A 17,517-nucleotide genomic window follows, 5' to 3' on the forward strand; every position below is an offset into this window, starting at 1 on the left:
GAGGAACCCCACGTATCATCACACACTTCATTTAATTTATCTGATTCAGGCAAAACTACAAGTAGTTTATTCACACCCTACAAAATACCCTTATTTGTGGTACTTGTAGTATCAGAAATATGTAACACCTCCTTCATTGCCCTTAACATGTAACGTGTGGCCCTAAAGGAAAATACGTTTGTTTCTTCACCGTCGACACTGGAGTCAGTGTCCGTGAGGTAAATGGGCGTTTTTACAAGCCCCTGACGGTGTCTGAGACGCCTGGACAGGTACTAATTTGTTTGCCGGTCGTCTCATGTCGTCAACCGGCTCGCAGCGTGTTGACATGATCACGTACTTCCACAAGTAAGCCATCCATTCCGGTGTCGACTCCCTAGAGAGTGACATCACCATTACAGGCAATTTGCTCCGCCTCCTCACCAACATTTTTCTCATACATGTCGACACACACGTACCGACATACAGCACCCACACAGGGAATGCTCTGATAGAGGACAGGACCCACTAGCCCTTTGGGGAGACAGAGGGAGAGTTTGCCAGCACACACCAAAATGCTATAATTATACAGGGACAACCTTTATAAAAGTGTTCCTCCCTTATAGCATTTAATATATATTTATATCGCCAAATCAGGGCCCCCCCTCTCTGTTTTAACATTGTTTCTGTAGTGCAGTGCAGGGGAGAGCATGGGAGCCTTCCCCTCAGCCTTTCTGTGAGGGAAAATGGCGCTGTGTGCTGAGGAGAATAAGCTCCGCCCCCTTTTCGGCGGGTTTTTTCTCCCGGTTTTTAAGAACTGGCCTGGGTTAAAATACATACATATAGCCTTAATGGCTATATGTGATGTATTTATTTTGCCAATAAGGTACTTATATTGCTGCCCAGGGCGCCCCCAGCAGCGCCCTGCACCCTCCGTGACTAGGTCAGTGAGCCGTGTGACAACAATGGCGCACAGCTGCAGTGCTGTGCGCTACCTTCATGAAGACTGTGAAGTCTTCTGCCGCCTGTTTCCGGACCTCCGTTCTGCCGTCTTCTTCAGCGTCTGTAAGGGGGATCGGCGGCGCGGCTCCGGGACGAACCCCAGGCTGACCTGTGTTCCGACTCCCTCTGGAGCTCAGTGTCCAGTAGCCTAAGATCCCAATCCATCCTGCACGCAGGTGAGTTGGAGATCTCTCCCCTAAGTCCCTCGTTGCAGTGATCCTGTTGCCAGCAGGAATCACTGAATGAAACCTAAAAAAAAACTTTTCTAAACAGCTCTTTAAGAGAGCCACCTAGATTGCACCCTTCTCGGACGGGCACAAAAACCTAACTGAGGCTTGGAGGAGGGTCATAGGGGGAGGAGCCAGTACACACCATGTGACCTAAAAGCTTTTTTAGATGTGCCCTGTCTCCTGCGGAGCCCGCTATTCCCCATGGTCCTGACGGAGTCCCCAGCATCCACTAGGACGTTAGAGAAATATATTTATCAAAGGGCCCATCCCATGCATTCTCTAATGGTTAGGAAAACAAATATGGCGGCTGGCCGCACACCCTCTGGAGACTGGCCACATCCCTAACTATGGGCCCCTACCACTGTGTTTCTCCGGTGGGCCCTTCATGCCCCAGCACGGCTCTGACCGAGAATATAGGACATTAGGGTGTGCGTTATTCCTTATTATACAGAACTTTTGCTCATTTATCCCATTATTGTGAGCTGTGTCTACAGTTACAGATAATTAAGGTGAATTCTGTTCAGACTTCTAAAAACGTATACAGGTCTGACGTTATACAGAGAGTTCTGACGATCAGGAAAAAAGAAACAAAAGTAGTAATTGCTGCTTTTCAGTAATAACCTCATGCGCGAGATTCCTTCTACAGCTACTATGAGCAGCACTACCGACAAATGTAAGAGAGATGAACGTTGGGAAGAGCGCGGGGAGGGAGCAGGGGTAAGTACCAATACAACGTTATGAATGGAGACTGGTAATTGTAGAGTAATACAGGCACTACCTCCAAGTCTTCATTCACTGCTACAGAGCGTTACTTTATACTCTGAATGCCACAATTAACAGGCAGCATTAATTGTGCGTATGCCATTGTCCTACTGTGCAAGCTATTGTTCTCTGTTTTCATACACTGACAACAACATAGAATAAGCTTTTGAAATGTGTTGAAGTCTATAGTGACAGCCTGGCCAACCTGTGGCTCTCCAGCTGTTGTGAAACTACACATCCCAGCATGCCCTGTCATAGTTTTAGCATTCCCTAATAGTGAATCTGTGGCAAAGCATGCTGGGACTTGTCGTTTCACAACAGCTGGAGAGCCACAGGTTGGCCAAGCTTGCTCTACTGCACAGCAAATACACCTAAACACTGGGGTAGATGTATTAACCTGGAGAAGGCATAAGGAAGTGATAAACCAGTGATATGTGCAAGGTGATAAATGAACCAGCCAATCAGATCCTAACTGTTAATTTACATATTGGAGCTGATTGGCTGTTGCCTTCATCGCCTTGCACATATCACTGGTTTATCACTTCCTTATGCCTTCTCCAGGTTAATACATCTGCCCCACTGTTACAATGTATCTCACATATTTCCAGCTATTTTACAGCATGTAAGTCAACATTTTATTTTTCAAGGTATAGTGGTTATTTAAGTACAGCCAATTGAAGCCCCGAAAGTGGTAACATTACCTAATTCCTGTCACCATCCAAGAATAAAAATAGTTGCATACAACAGTGAAACAAACATGAGTGACATGCGTGCGCTCCGACAAGAGGTCATCTGCGGTTCTCTTCCATCTGCATTCACAAATAAGTCCAATTATCCAAATCTATCTCAGTTGGATTATAAAGGTATTGGAGGATGTTTAAGGATAACACATGCTGTGAAATCCGTGCAAGATACCGCAGCAGGTGTCCAGCAGCTAAGAGCCTATGAATGCTACAGCAGAATCGTTTAGCAGATCGATAATCAGAAGGTATTGACATTTGCTCATAATAAATTGTAAGTAACTGTCTTGTGAACGGAGCGTTATGGTGTGTTTAAGTGAAGTACAGAACATAAGTGACAAACCAGGGGAGGGTTAGAGTTAGGCTACGAAACTGCGGGGAAGGGACGGTTAGGTTTAGGCTGCGAGAACGGGGGAGTTAGGCTACGAGAACGGGAAGGGGGGGGGGGTTAGAGTTAGTCTGCAGGAAGGGAGGGTTAAACATACTCACCTGACCCCTGTCGGGATGGCGGTGTCGGGTATATGGCCACCAGGATATCATATGTATCCCAACTGAATGTACGTGACAATCACTTAGGGGAACATGTACTAAGCAGTGATAAAAGCGGAGAAGTGATCCTGCAGAGAAGTTGCCCAATGCAACCAATCAGCTTCTCTGTATATTTTTAAAGTATGCAAATGATAAATGTTCCGTCAATGCTGATTGGTTGCCATGGGTAACTTCTCCACTGGCTCACTTCTCCACTTTTATCACTTCTTAGTACAGTATATCTCCCCCTGAGTATATTCTTACCAAGCAGTTGGTGTTACAGTTTAAAGCACAGTATCCACCAAGCTAAACATTTGACATGACCCGTGTTCTGTGCAAGTGTATATTGCTAGCGAAAATCTGAATTAGTCACTTGTGAGCGACTATATGCATATATTAAAGCAGAAAACAGCTCATAATTAATCTCTATGACCCTGCCACGGCTTCCTCAGCACAGAGACCCATTTTCACTTCACTCTTCTCCTAGTAACCTTGAATGTTCTTGCTGTTCACTTAATACCTCCAAATGTCTTACTTCCTACTGAGGTCAGCACCAGCCCTTCACAGTAATGCATTCAGCGATGATAAAAAAAAACATAATGATAATGATTTGTACAGATGAGTAGCCGCAGTACAGGTGGAGACTTCATAATACACACAGCTGTGTGAGCTTTGCTGCAAACCCAGAAATATAACCAATTTCAAAATTACAATTTTGTTCCTTTATTTTTAAAACAATTTTGTCATACAGCCTGTAAATCTACCCCTATGTTTTATCCGCCTCCAGTATAATCAGAAATTCACCGAATGCTGCCATATTTCTGTGAATGTTCGCACCCCATTTCAGTCACCAATGTGGATACATAAACTGACCTTTTACTTTTGCTACTTTATTTAATCTGTTAACATAGCCATTATTTCTTAGACAATTAAAGCAAATAATGGCATACAAACATATGCAGGAAATGCCACTGCTTTAATACTAAAAATAACAAAATGGAATAGGCTCATCAGTGGATGCAAGGACCTCAGGGCTATTGTCAAACAAGGACACAAGGGTTACAGCTCATTCAGTCTCCATTTTTTTTAATCTCCATTATGTCTATGCAAAACACGCATTTGACAGGAGACCAAAGTCTACATACCATAGGGTGGAATAGAAGGGAAAACCTGAGTTTAAAGGCATTTCTTTAGCTACAAAACACTGTTGGACACATTACCCGAGGCTTGCTGTATTTTTTATCCCACTGCATGCTTTGGTACAACTCAGCGCCTGAAGGCCGTCAGAGCGAGCAAGGTGTGTGGGCCCTTCCACAAATGGCCAACCATAATTTGCTTCTAATCTGGGGGTGGGTGTTTTTGGCTCTGCGGACCAATAGGAAGCCAAAAGCAAAGAGCTTGTTGCGCCCCCATAAGTCCACACAGACATGAAGCCCTCACCCCTCTCAAGTTACTTGGTTTGGGGCCCACACAAATCTTAATGTGGCCCTGGTGCAATAGGTTTTAGCGCAATATTAGGACAATCTTCTGGGTACAAAGGAGTTAATATACCTGTCATGCTACAGAACTCAGCGACCGTTTAGCAAGCAGCCACGTGACTGCATGTATTTCCTTAGGGAAGTATTCTTTACAGAGTATACACCCCCCCCCCCCCCCCCCCCCATATGTTATACTCAGGCTGGCAGTATCCACACCGCGTGCCAGACACTTACTGATAATATGAGAATCCTTAATGCAATAGCAGCAATAAAAGTGTGGGGAAGGGGGGTTATTTCACATTTATTATAGGTCCAGTTCATTTCTCAGTTCAAAATAATAAAAGACTTTTCAGCCAAATTCAGGACATCTTGCACCAAGCAGTATAAATCTGTTCATTTCATGTAATCACTATGTAACACTAATGGGAGATTTCTCTTGATCTTCTGAAATTATCTATTGGGCATGGTTTTACGTCCCTGCTCTAAATGCTATCTGCAATAATCCTGTAAATGGCGGATTTCAGGGCAGCAGCTATACATCCAAAATCCTACAGTGCAGACAGCAAATGTGCATCAGATCCGAGATCATCCCATTAATCTGGCTGCCCGTCCAGGAACAGGTTTACCAATGTGCTAATATTCTTAAAGGGAAAGGCTGAGTCAGGGATGCATTGCCAGACCTGTCCTGCTCGCTGAGTGGAGCTACGCAGCTCTTGTTTGAGTGCAGATAAAAAATGTTAATGGTGCATGAAATTTCACTCCTGCAGACACTAGTCAGTGAGCTATGCAGAACCTGTTTCACCTCCAGTGGGGCTAGGTACACTGCCTTCCAGTGCCCCAGGGACACATTTACTATAAGGTGCTCTGCTGCCAGGGCTCAACTGACATTGTCTCTCCATGCTGGCGACAGATATGGAATAAGAAAGCTTTATTTAAAGTGGAGGGCCATAACCAGTGTGTGCTGTAAGGCTTAGTGACTGCATTCTTTTATACTGTGTACATAGGTGTTGCATGCCATGATCGCACAAACATAAACCTCTATGCATTATGTAACAAGACGCAATATGAAGCACAGGCCAGTGACATGTCAGCGACTGCATGACAAAGGTCATGCGCGTGAAACCATCCTTCTAGTAGGCATATTACAAAGGGCTGAGCACACAGAAGCATAGTCGATGAGATCACCGTGAAAGACATCGAGGAAATCGCAGCGAGGTCATCACCCTGAGGATACGATTTATGATTCAATGTAAAAGCAGGTGGAGCTTTTGGTGTCTCAAAGTTTACATGTCTCTTTTAAACAGAAAGTATTCTCCGGCATAGCTGAAGCTACGCTCCTTTAAGCAGGAACGCTTACCATATTAAATACACATTTTCCCCACCTGTTCCTCAATACCCTCAAATTATGCAATGCTATCATAATGGAGATACCAATTCCCTGGCACTGGCCTGTAAATGGCTGGACGGTGACAGAGTGACTAGTGACATGCAGCACTGCTCTCATAAGAAGTAGCCATATTTGTCAGGCAGGTGCCATGACAGACAGCGACAGGCAACACATACACTGCAGGAGGGAGTCGCCAGTTTCTGCAACGTAACAGCTGATCAAATACTTCCAGGCCGGGCCCACAAGACCCCACAAGCAGATTCTAGGAGCATCTGAAGATAAAGGAGGATGAATTACTCTGTGTGTACGCCAGCGGTCATTACGGCCTATACAGGGAAGGTGTCACGCACGCATTCCCTGTTCAAAATATTGCTGACTCGATATACGGCATCCTAACCCCAAGTCAGCATTCTGACCATATCTAAAGACAATAACATCCAAATCATGTTGTGGTACAAGAAGATGCAACTATGCAATATTATATTACGTAGGTCAACACTGTTCATTATATTTATCAGCAACTGAAGGAGCACAAACCTACTACATAACAAACTACTTTTACTTATTAGCACTGTTTACTAGCAATCTTTTAGAAGTTGCTTGCAGCACACTGCCATATCACAAAGTCTTTTTCACACGGTAAGTGACTTAGAACATAGCTATACCAAGTCAGCTTAGATATCAGTTTAAATTGAATTTAAACTAATGCTTTTTATTTTGAGGGGCTGGCATATGCATGGTATACAGTCACTGAAAAAACAACAACATATTATTCTATATAAAAATATGTTGCAGACGGCATCTTATCACAGTAACAATATAACTGCTGAAGCAACAAATATCCAGAGCTATCCGGAACTGTAGCTGGAAGATTCTAATGCCACAGGTGTGAGAGTCATATTGGGAATGACCTCACATTATGTTTTCACACCACGCAGATAACAGATGTTCTTTGCCCACTGAGGTCTGGGTGAAAACCATGAAGGATTTAGATGTGAAACCAAATAAAAGGTCACGTGAGGCAATAATTACACACAATACCTGTCAGGTGTTTGCACAGCATGTGTAATTAAACAAATAACAGTGATCGGCAGCACAGGGAAGCTGAAGTCCAGGTTCCTTAATCTGTAATGTATTTACAACTTGAGAAAAGTGTTGCATTTACCAAGTATCTGCCAGGTCAGCACTGCAGAGCAGCACAGAACGTCCCAGCAGGCAGCCCTGCCAAATATCATTCCCCACCAACCCTTAGGCATAGCTGTCCCACTGATCAATCATGAATCATTTAGTAGCAGATGTACAGTAGGGTTTGGATTACTCCAGAGGAAGCCATAACCTGCTTACAATGTAAGCATTAACAATAGCACATCTCTCAGCTGCAAAAGCTATAGGGGATATTTATCAAAGCTTGAAGAGAGATAATGTGGAGCTATATAAAGAACCAACCAATCAGCTTATTTCATTTTACAAGCTGAGGGGCAGATGTATTAACCTGGAGAAGGCATAAGGAAGTGATAAACCAGTGATATGTGCAAGGTGATAAAGGCAGTAGCCAATCAGATCCTAACTGTTAATTTACATATTGGAGCTGATTGGCTGGGGCCTTTATCACCTTGCACATCTCACTGGTTTATCACTTCCTTATGCCTTCTCCAGGGTAATACATCTGCCCCTGTGTTTGAAAAGGACATGTAGGAGCTGATTGGCTGATACTTTGGGGTAAATGTACTAAGCCTTGGAGAGAGATAAAGTGGATGGAGATAAAGTACCAGCCAATCAGCACCTAACTGCCATGTTACAGGCTGGTTTTGAAAAATGACAGTAAGGAGCTGGTTGGTTGGTAGTTTATCTCTGCCCAGTTTATCTCTCTCCATGTCTTAGTATATAGATCCCAAAGTCTTTCTCCATGTTTAGATAAATCCCCCCCCCCCCCCCCTATAGAATTATTAGAAGGTGTGACTAGAGTTTGGGGTAACTTACATGCCTCATCACAAATACATCCGCATAAACCAGTGTTTCCAAACATCTGTCCTTACAGAACACAAAGGGCGAGATTCAAATTTTCCATCCTCCCCTCCCGCCTGCCGGCAGTATTCAAATGTTGCTGCCCATGGGCGCGATATCGGCATTTCAGCTCGCCACCCCCTGGGGTGGTGAGTTGAAATGCGCAAAAAGTGACCTGTTTGGACGCCCAAACGGGACTTTTCACGATCGCGCCCATGACTTTAGTGGGGTTTAGTTGCTTTACGCGGCTAAACCTGTCTCTTATGGGCGTGATCAGCACGATAATGGGGTACAATAGAATATCGCCCCGCGATCTCCCATCACTTTAGACGGGAAATCGGGCGCAATAAAAAATTTGAATCTCGCCCAAATAGTCCAGGTTGTAAGCACAGGTGATGTAATTAGTACCTCACTTATTTTGATTTCTCCATCTGTGTTCAAGCATGGATTTTAATAAAACCTGGACTGTTAGTATGCCTTGAGGACGAAAGTTTGGAAACACTGCCATAAACACTTAAGGAGCAATTCTATTTGCAGTGATGTCCATGAAGGGTCTGGGAATCCAATGTAACACTGGCACAACATCACACAATTTCCCTTGCACGCTATAGAGCACCGTAATTATTGGTGATGCGTGTGACCATACAGCTCTGGGAATTGTAATCTCAAGACTTACCATACTTTCCCTTTAAACCAGGACACTCATGAATTACACAGGTTATGTGGCTGATTAAAACCAGGAGAAATGCAGGCTTGAAGTCAGCCAGACACAGAACCTGTATAATTCATGATCGTCCCAGTTTAAAGGGACAGTATGGTAAACTTAGTAAAGTTTCCTCAGGGGGAGATTAAAGTAAGCAAGAAGTTCTGTGAGAACCTAGAACGACGTGCATCTGCACACATTGCAGGTAATGCCAGAAGGGGTAACCTTGCTTGTCTTTGCTTACACCTCTGCGAGGTTCAAGCAAGGTTACCCTGGCCAGACTACCCAATTTATAATAGCGTAGGAACCTTTTGGAAAGTTGAACAGCTTACGGTCTGTAAAAACTACACCCACAGTCGTAAAAAAAACTAATTCTAAATCCTCCCAATAAGGTGTACAGAATGAAAAAGACATTTAAAAAAAAAATAATCATATAAATCCAGGTAAACTGCAGTCAGCCCCATGTTTCACCTGACCAAGTACACCTTGGGAGCAAGCCCCAAGGCAATTATAAAGCAATGCAGGTACCAAACACTGAAGCCAACAGTCAGTATACAATGACAGCAGGCCAACAGCTAAGACCCTGATTGGACAACCTGCTGAAACGCAAATTATCTGTAAACTCTGTTCTATTCCGAAACACCCTTTTATCTTTTCTGTGTTCTATTCCGAAACACCCTTTTATCTTTTCTGTGGTACAGTTTACAACTAATAGTCATTTTTACTTGTACTGACCTAGAGCTGAGGGTAAAAATGATTCAACTGATAAAGTTATTGAAGATATAAACTGTGTATGATGAATGTAAAACCCTTGTATCAAGAGCTGAACAGGTCACTGAAGAAATACGGGTGTGCCAGTCTGGATATACTCAAACCCCCTGCCCCAAATGAATGTTATGAGTCAGAGGTTCTGAAAAGCGGTCCTCAAGGCACCCCAACGGTCTAGGTTTTACGTTTATCCATGCTTGGCCACAGGTGACTTAACCAGCACCTCAGTCAATTTGATTTAACCATCTGTGCTGAGCCGTGGATATACCTAAAACCTGGACCGTTGGGGTGCCTTGAGGTCCACGTTTGAGAACCTCTGTTATAAGTGATGAAAAGACAATAAGATTTGATTGAACCAGGCAGGAAACCTGGTCAGTCACTGGTCCCTTAGGCCTTGCTTGAGGACCTTACTGAGCAATACCGTCATCCGTTCAGGTACCAAATGACCAAACCGGTACAAAATGGCACTGCACTGCATGTAGGGAAAGTCTTGTTAAGGGTCCAGCGGTTAGGTGGCTGGGTGGGATGACCAGCCCTGTAGGTGTGTACGCAGCTTTATAAATATCATAACACTCTCCTGAATTCATTTGACTTGAGCCCAAGCAACCCTTTAGTCAAATTTGACATAACTGGTTTAGAAAAATGCAGGTATTTATAGGTAGGCTGACCATATTATCCCTTTAACCTGGGACACTCATGAATTACACAGGCTCTGTGGCTGCTTAAAACCAGGTTGAAATGCAGGCTTACAGTAAGCCCGCCACAGAACCTGTGTAATTCATGAGTGTCCCAGGTTAAATGGAAAATATGGTAGAGCCTATTATAAGTCTATGTGTGCCTGTCCCCTACATACAGCAATAGGAGAAAACCACAATATCCCTGTTAGTGCCCAAAGAAACAAACTGACATTTTTCCTTCACAAAATACAACGGCCAAGACAAGGCTTCAATAGTACCGGGAGAGTTCCAAGTTCCATCCTTGCAACACGACTTCCTATCTCTTCAGTAAAATGATGAAGGACTGGGCTAGGCCATAGCCCACATAATATGGATATTATTCCCAGCTATAATCACGGTGGGATAAATACAAAGTAACATTTCAACCCATTCAGATGAAAACAAAAGGAAGCAAAATGCACATGGAATGCTAAACAGCATATCAGCGATATCTCTATTATACAGTATGCACCACCATGCCCGGGATAATGGCAGTTTACAGCAAATATTTACAGCAATCTGCATTCCTCCGTTCCCACTGCAGCAGGCAAAGCATTGTTCCCACAGTTCAGACTTTTTATGGAATTGTTCTTTTACCAATGCCTAGATGGGGGTGTCTTCTGAGCATCCATCCTTACACAGACACCAGCCCAAACCGAGCAATAGGAAATGCAGCATGTGTGAGCAAAGCTTTTATTACTGCAGAATCTGCGCTAGCCACATCCAAAGGCCTACAGCAATACAATGTGCAATATACATATTACTCCATGCAAATATCACCATCTCTTAGAAGTTAGGGGTCACCTGGCAAGGTGAGTGGAATCACACAGTAAAAAGGTTTCATTACGCTGTACTGTACATTGATAGGCTAAAAGCTCGGCTGGCGGTTAAAGAGTTAAAAATGCACTGACAGCCCAAACTCTGCCCACCAATCAGCATTAAATACTTCGGGTTACTGGGTACAGAATGAGACATACTTTGTTCCAACAAACATGTGTCTTCTTCAGGGGGAAGCGCACACAGCAAACACTGTACAATGAAGTATTCAAATGCATCAAGAGAGCACCCCAGGTGCAGCACACAAAGCACATGGAGTCTTACCTTCTATGGCTATGACATGCTCACGGATCTGGTTCTGCAGGCCAGGTTCATCCAATCGCTCCAAGAGTTCGTATATAGAGTAGATATTGGGATGCACAGATTCAAAGCGTTGGATTTCCGCCCGGATGGCGGCCGAATTGGCCAGTTGCTGCTGGTAATTCATCTTTCCAGGCTGGGGAGGTCCTCACATATCCAGCCTGGGGGGTGCAATGTAATAGATTTGGAATATAACATAGGATGGAACGGGCCAGAGCGATACAATGGGGCACACTATTTTGAGCATAAAAGAATATAGGTCAAGGTTGGGAGATTAATGTGGGACAAAAAAAAAATCTTAAATCAGCAGCTAATGAAACTCATAAAGAACAATAGGAGACGCAGGTCAGGACACAGCGTCTGTAAGGTCAGTAGGGTGCACCTGGCAGACGTCAGGCTATGAGGGCCCACAAAGAAAAGTGAAGGTTATTTAAATGGGTCCATGTTTAATTATAAGCTACATGCTGTATACAAGATGCAATGTATAGCGGGTAACGGCGAGTGTGAGGTATGGTAGTGGGGACATGAGTCACTTATAATGAGGCAGAATATTATGATAGCTTACTGACATGTCTGATTGGCAGATGAAAGATATGTAAATAGCAGAGCTTGCCAGTGATGCACCTGAGATAACAATTACCTGGTAGGGAGGATGTGGCGGAGAATATTTGGGCTGGTACTGCACAATGACTGTACTGAGGCAGAGAGAGAAACTGAAGGGGACTTATATGAATGAGAGGATGTGGTTCAAAATGGGACCGGTTTCATGAATGGTACGATGACTGAAGGGAACAAAATGGATATGTACTGAGGAGGTGACCTGATGAAAGGCAGGCTGACCGGAGTGGGGTCATCTGATGGAGGAGTGAATGAATGGAGGCAGAAGAGACTATACAGAGACTGGCTGCTGTAGGGAAGGCCAGTACAGGGGGGGATCAGTGTGTTTGGGAAGTGGTGGAAGGACAGTGTTCAGAGAGGGGAGTAATGGAACGCAGTGTGTAATGGGGGGTGAGCTGAAGGGGGACATAGAGTGTGCACAAAGGGTGAGCAGATGGGAGTCAGGGTGTACAGAGGGCGAGCTGATGGAAGCTAGGGTGTACTGAAGTCACAGGGGGGTGAGCGGATAAAGGACAGCTGATGGTGGAGGGCAGGGGGTACTGGGGGGGTGGGCTGACGGAGGACAGCGGGTACAGGGGGGGGTGAGCTGATGGTGGAGGACAGGGGGTACTGGGGGGGAGCTGATGGTGGAGGGCAGGGGGTACTGGGGGGGAGCTGATGGAGGACAGCTGATGGTGGAGGGCAGCGGGTACAGGGGAGGGGTGAGCTGATGGTGGAGGACAGGGGGTGCTGGGGGGGAGCTGATGGTGGAGGGCAGGGGGTACTGGGGGGTGAGCTGATGGAGGACAGCTGATGGTGGAGAGCAGGGGGTACTGGGAGGGGGGGGAGCTGATGGGGGACAGCTGATGGTGGAGGACAGGGGGTACTGGGGGGTGAGCTGATGGAGGACAGCTGATGGTGGAGGGCAGGGGGTACTGGGGGGTGAGCTGATAGAAGACAGCTGATGGTGGAGGGCAGGGGGTACTGGGCGCTGCAGCCGGCAGAAGGACGCAGTCCCGGTCTCTAGCTCTCTCCCATGCTGCCACCAAGCACCGTGTGTCCGTCACCCTGTGCCCTGTCTGTCCTCACTGAGCGGCGGCGGCTCCGGTCCCGTTTTCCTAGCAGTCTCTTCTTCTATCCCCCACAGGTCGGTGCCCCGATCCCGCTGCTGCTGCTGTGTTTTCCTTTCTTCCTCCGTGAGTCTCTTCCCTTCTCTCCTCCTCCTTCTCCTCCTCACAGCAGCAGCCGCTCCTTCCTGTCTCCTCCCCCGGCCTCCTGCATCACACAGAGCCGGCTCTCCTGCACCACCATCCTCATCATTCCCTGCTGCCTGCAGCCCGGGGGGTCGCTCCCTATAGTACAGCGATGCACCCGGTGCAGACCTATGTGCAGTACTATACACACCTCTATGGGTTTGCACTTACAGCCACCATTGCTGGAAGGAGAACATGGCTGCATAAGAATTGCTGGATTGGTCTAGTGATGATTGCAGAGCACTGTGGGTCTGAGTGTTTTCGGCACTCTTGGGACAGAGTGTCTCTGGTCAGCAGTGGGTGGTGGGGGCAGGTGATAACTGGAGAGCACTATGTTGGGGCAGTGTCTCTGGTTACCAGTGGGTGGTGGGGGCAGGTGATGACTGGAGAGCACTATGTTGGGGTAGAGTGTCTCTGGTCCGCAGTGGCGGGGGGCGGGCAAGTGATGACTGGAGAGCACTATGTTTGGGCAGAGTGTCTGTGGTTACCAGTGGGTGGTGGGGGCAAGTGATGACTGGAGAGCAATATGTTGGGGTAGAGTGTCTCTGGTCCGCAGTGGGTGGTGGGGGCAGGTGATGACTGGAGAGCACTATGTTGGGGCAGAGTGTCTCTGGTTACCAGTGGGTGGTGGGGCAAGTGATGACTGCAGAGCACTTTGTTGGGGCAGAGTGTCTCTGGTTACCAGTGGGTGGTGGGGGGAAGTGATGACTGGAGAGCACTATGTTGGGGCAGAGTGTCTCTGGTTACCAGTGGGTGGTGGGGCAAGTGATGACTGGAGAGCACTTTGTTGGGGCAGAGTGTCTCTGGTTACCAGTGGGTGGTGGGGGCAGGTGATGACTGGAGAGCACTATGTTGGGGCAGAGTGTCTCTGGTTACCAGTAGGTGGCGGGGGCAGGTGATGACTGGAGAGCACTATGTTGGGGCAGAGTGTCTCTGGTTACCAGTGGGTGGTGGGGGGAAGTGATGACTGGAGAGCACTATGTTGGGGCAGAGTGTCTCTGGTTACCAGTAGGTGGCGGGGGGCAGGTGATGACTGGAGAGCACTATGTTGGAGCAGAGTGTCTCTGGTTACCAGTGGGTGGTGGGGGGAAGTGATGACTGGAGAGCACTATGTTGGAGCAGAGTGTCTCTGGTTACCAGTGGGGAGAAGTGATGACTGGAGAGCACTTTGTTGGGGGTAGAGTGTTTGGCCACCAGTGGGTGGTGGGGGGGAAGTGATGACTGGGGAGCAGAATGTTTGGACACCAGTGGGTGGTGGGGGCAAGTGATTATTGTAGAGTACTGTTTGGGCAGAGTGTTTGTGGAGCCCTTACCTGCAGATCACTTTCTATATTACACATGCATCTTCTGTGCACTGAGCCTCTACCCTACTGCATACAGCACACTCACTGTGCTGCATCTGCTATGGCCACTCACACTCCCTCTGAGCTGTGCAGGGTGTCTATGGCAGGTCAGTAATAATGCATAGTCTGTGTGAGCTGCATGCATGGTGTAACCTGGTTACTGCTGCTGATAGCACGCGCTCTGTAGCTCTCTCCTGTGCCTGTTTATGAATCACCTCATGTATGCACTAAGCTCCTATAGTACTGTGAGTGTCAGGCAGCGGGGAGGAGCTGTACTTGTTAATGTATGACACAGCCCACGCCACGCGTGATACTCATTCACTAGTGATTTCTATCCCCTGCAGCTTCTCTCACTGCTGCTGATTCACCTCATTCAGAATCAGCAGCACATTACCTCGCAGCAATGTATTATTATGGCCAGCTCGCCCCGCCCCCTGCCTTGTTTTCCGCGCTGTGATTGGCTGTTTCGATTTGCTTCTCAGCAACGCGCACACGAACGGCTTGTGCATGTGACCGAGCACGTGACACGGTCTCGGAGGATCACGGGAGTTGTAGTTCCGTCGGTAATGCAGACCTAGGTGAGCTGAGGCTCGCCTTCCCCTAAGGAACTACAAGTAGCACTAAACACAACCTCTCATCACTTAAATGATTATCTGTAATTCTGTATTGCATGAGCGAGGTAAAACAAATATTGATACACAGTACATATACGAGTTATTCTTCCTGGCACGTTTCCAGTCTCATTATACATTATACAGATATAAATAATAAATTAATCAAGTATAATGTGCCTAGTTGTCATTAGATGTTTGAGGGTACTAGCAAATATTAAGTATTCCTCCAGTCCAGATGTACTATGCAGGGACTGCAGCAAATATCTCCAATACATAATGGATGCAGTGTGTGCGGTGCACACGGGGCCCCAGATAGGCCCACACCGCACATCCTGCACCCAGTTTTTCAATACTTGCCTAACTGGAGTTCCCCGCAGGCGGCAGCAGTGCTGGACAGGTCACTGGGTATATTGCGCAGCGGCCATTTTTCCAGCATTCATTTTGATGTCTGATTGAGATAGTCGAAAAGGGGGCCAAAACCTGTCGGATAAACACGTGGATCAGCAGCTATTCCGCCGATCCACGTGCTTTTCGACAAGTCGAATGCCTCGACTTGTCGAAAAGCTCTGAATAGGTCGAATTCAGATTCGACCATAAAAAGTCGAAAACTGACGTCTTTTCGACAGACGGCAGTTTTCGACTGCAATTGAATATACCCCATAGTCAGGTAGAAGTAACTTCAACAAGTCCTTACTTGTTCTAAGTGGTGTTATAGAAAGGGCAGAATGCTTGTTCTATGTGGTGTATTGGGAGCCCCCTGGTGGCAGAATATTTTTCCAAAATGATTCACAAGTATTTTTCTTTTTATAAATATAAAGAGACATTACAAAAGATGAGTGTAAGTGTAAGCTAGTCTTTTCTCTATCGTCCTAGTGGATGCTGGGGTTCCTGAAAGGACCATGGGGAATAGCGGCTCCGCAGGAGACAGGGCACAAAAAGTAAAGCTTTTTCCGATCAGGTGGTGTGCACTGGCTCCTCCCCCTATGACCCTCCTCCAGACTCCAGTTAGATTTTTGTGCCCGGCCGAGAAGGGTGCAATCTAGGTGGCTCTCCTAAAGAGCTGCTTAGAAAAAGTTTAGCTAGGTTTTTTATTTTACAGTGATTCCTGCTGGCAACAGGATCACTGCAGCGAGGGACTGAGGGGAGAAGGAGTCAACTCACCTGCGTGCAGGATGGATTGGCTTCTTGGCTACTGGACATCAAGCTCCAGAGGGACGATCACGGGTACAGCCTGGATGGTCACCGGAGCCACGCCGCCGGCCCCCTTGCAGATGCTGAAGACAGAAGAGGTCCAGAATCGGCGGCTGAAGACTCCTGCAGTCTTCAAAAGGTAGCGCACAGCACTGCAGCTGTGCGCCATTTTCCTCTCAGCACACTTCACACGGCAGTCACTGAGGGTGCAGGGCGCTGGGAGGGGGGCGCCCTGGGAGGCAAAATGATACCTATAAAGGCTAAAAATACCTCACATATAGCCCTAGAGGCTATATGGAGATATTTAACCCCTGCCTAATTTCTCTAAATAGCGGGAGACGAGCCCGCCAGAAAAGGGGCGGGGCCTATCTCCTCAGCACACGGCGCCATTTCCTCTCACAGTTCCGCTGGTCAGGACGGCTCCCAAGTCTCTCCCCTGCACTGCACTACAGAAACAGGGTAAAACAGAGAGGGGGGGGGCACATTTATGGCGATAATTTGATATAACAAAGCAGCTATAAGGGAGCACTTATTATAAGGCTATCCCTGATATATATATATAGCGCTTTTGGTGTGTGCTGGCAAACTCTCCCTCTGTCTCCCCAAAGGGCTAGTGGGTCCTGTCTTCGTTAGGAGCATTCCCTGTGTGTCTGCTGTGTGTCGGTACGTGTGTGTCGACATGTATGAGGACGATATTGGTGTGGAGGCGGAGCAATTGCCAAATATGAGGATGTCACCCCCTAGGGAGTCGACACCGGAATGGATGCCTTTATTTATGGAACTACGGGATAGTGTCAACACGCTAAAGCAGTCGTTTGACGACATGAGGCGGCCGGACAATCAATTAGTGCCTGTCCAGGCGACTCAAACACTGTCAGGGGCTGTGAAACGCCCTTTGCCTCAGTCGGTCGACACAGACCCAGACACAGGCGATGACTCCAGTGGTGACGGTGACGAATCAACCGTATTTTCCAGTAGGGCCACACGTTATATGATTTTGGCAATGAAGGAGGCGTTACATTTAGCTGATACTACAGGTACCACTAAACAGGGTATTATGTGGGGTATGAAAAAACTACCTATAGTTT

At 46.8% G+C, this 17,517-nt stretch overlaps 1 protein-coding gene across 3 annotated transcripts in view; it reads right to left on the reverse strand.

Moving 5' to 3' along the window:
* The window catches only part of AGAP1 (ArfGAP with GTPase domain, ankyrin repeat and PH domain 1), a 636,024-nt gene extending 620,994 nt beyond the window's left edge, over nt 1-15,030 (reverse strand). For 2 of the 3 annotated variants that reach the window (XM_063933230.1, XM_063933228.1), the window contains exons 1-2: nt 12,072-14,573; nt 11,396-11,592 (exon numbers count right to left, since the gene is read on the reverse strand). In XM_063933230.1, the coding sequence (XP_063789300.1) occupies nt 11,396-11,558 (163 nt within the window). In that variant the 5' untranslated portion in view covers nt 11,559-11,592; nt 12,072-14,573. Of the gene's footprint in view, nt 1-11,395; nt 11,593-12,071; nt 14,574-14,594 lie in introns of those variants that run through there. The other variant, XM_063933229.1, reaches the window with a different exon arrangement.
* Nucleotides 15,031-17,517: the final 2,487 nt, after the last annotated feature.

Source organism: Pseudophryne corroboree, chromosome 7 (genome assembly GCF_028390025.1).
Source record: "Pseudophryne corroboree isolate aPseCor3 chromosome 7, aPseCor3.hap2, whole genome shotgun sequence".
Lineage (NCBI taxonomy): Eukaryota > Metazoa > Chordata > Amphibia > Anura > Myobatrachidae > Pseudophryne > Pseudophryne corroboree.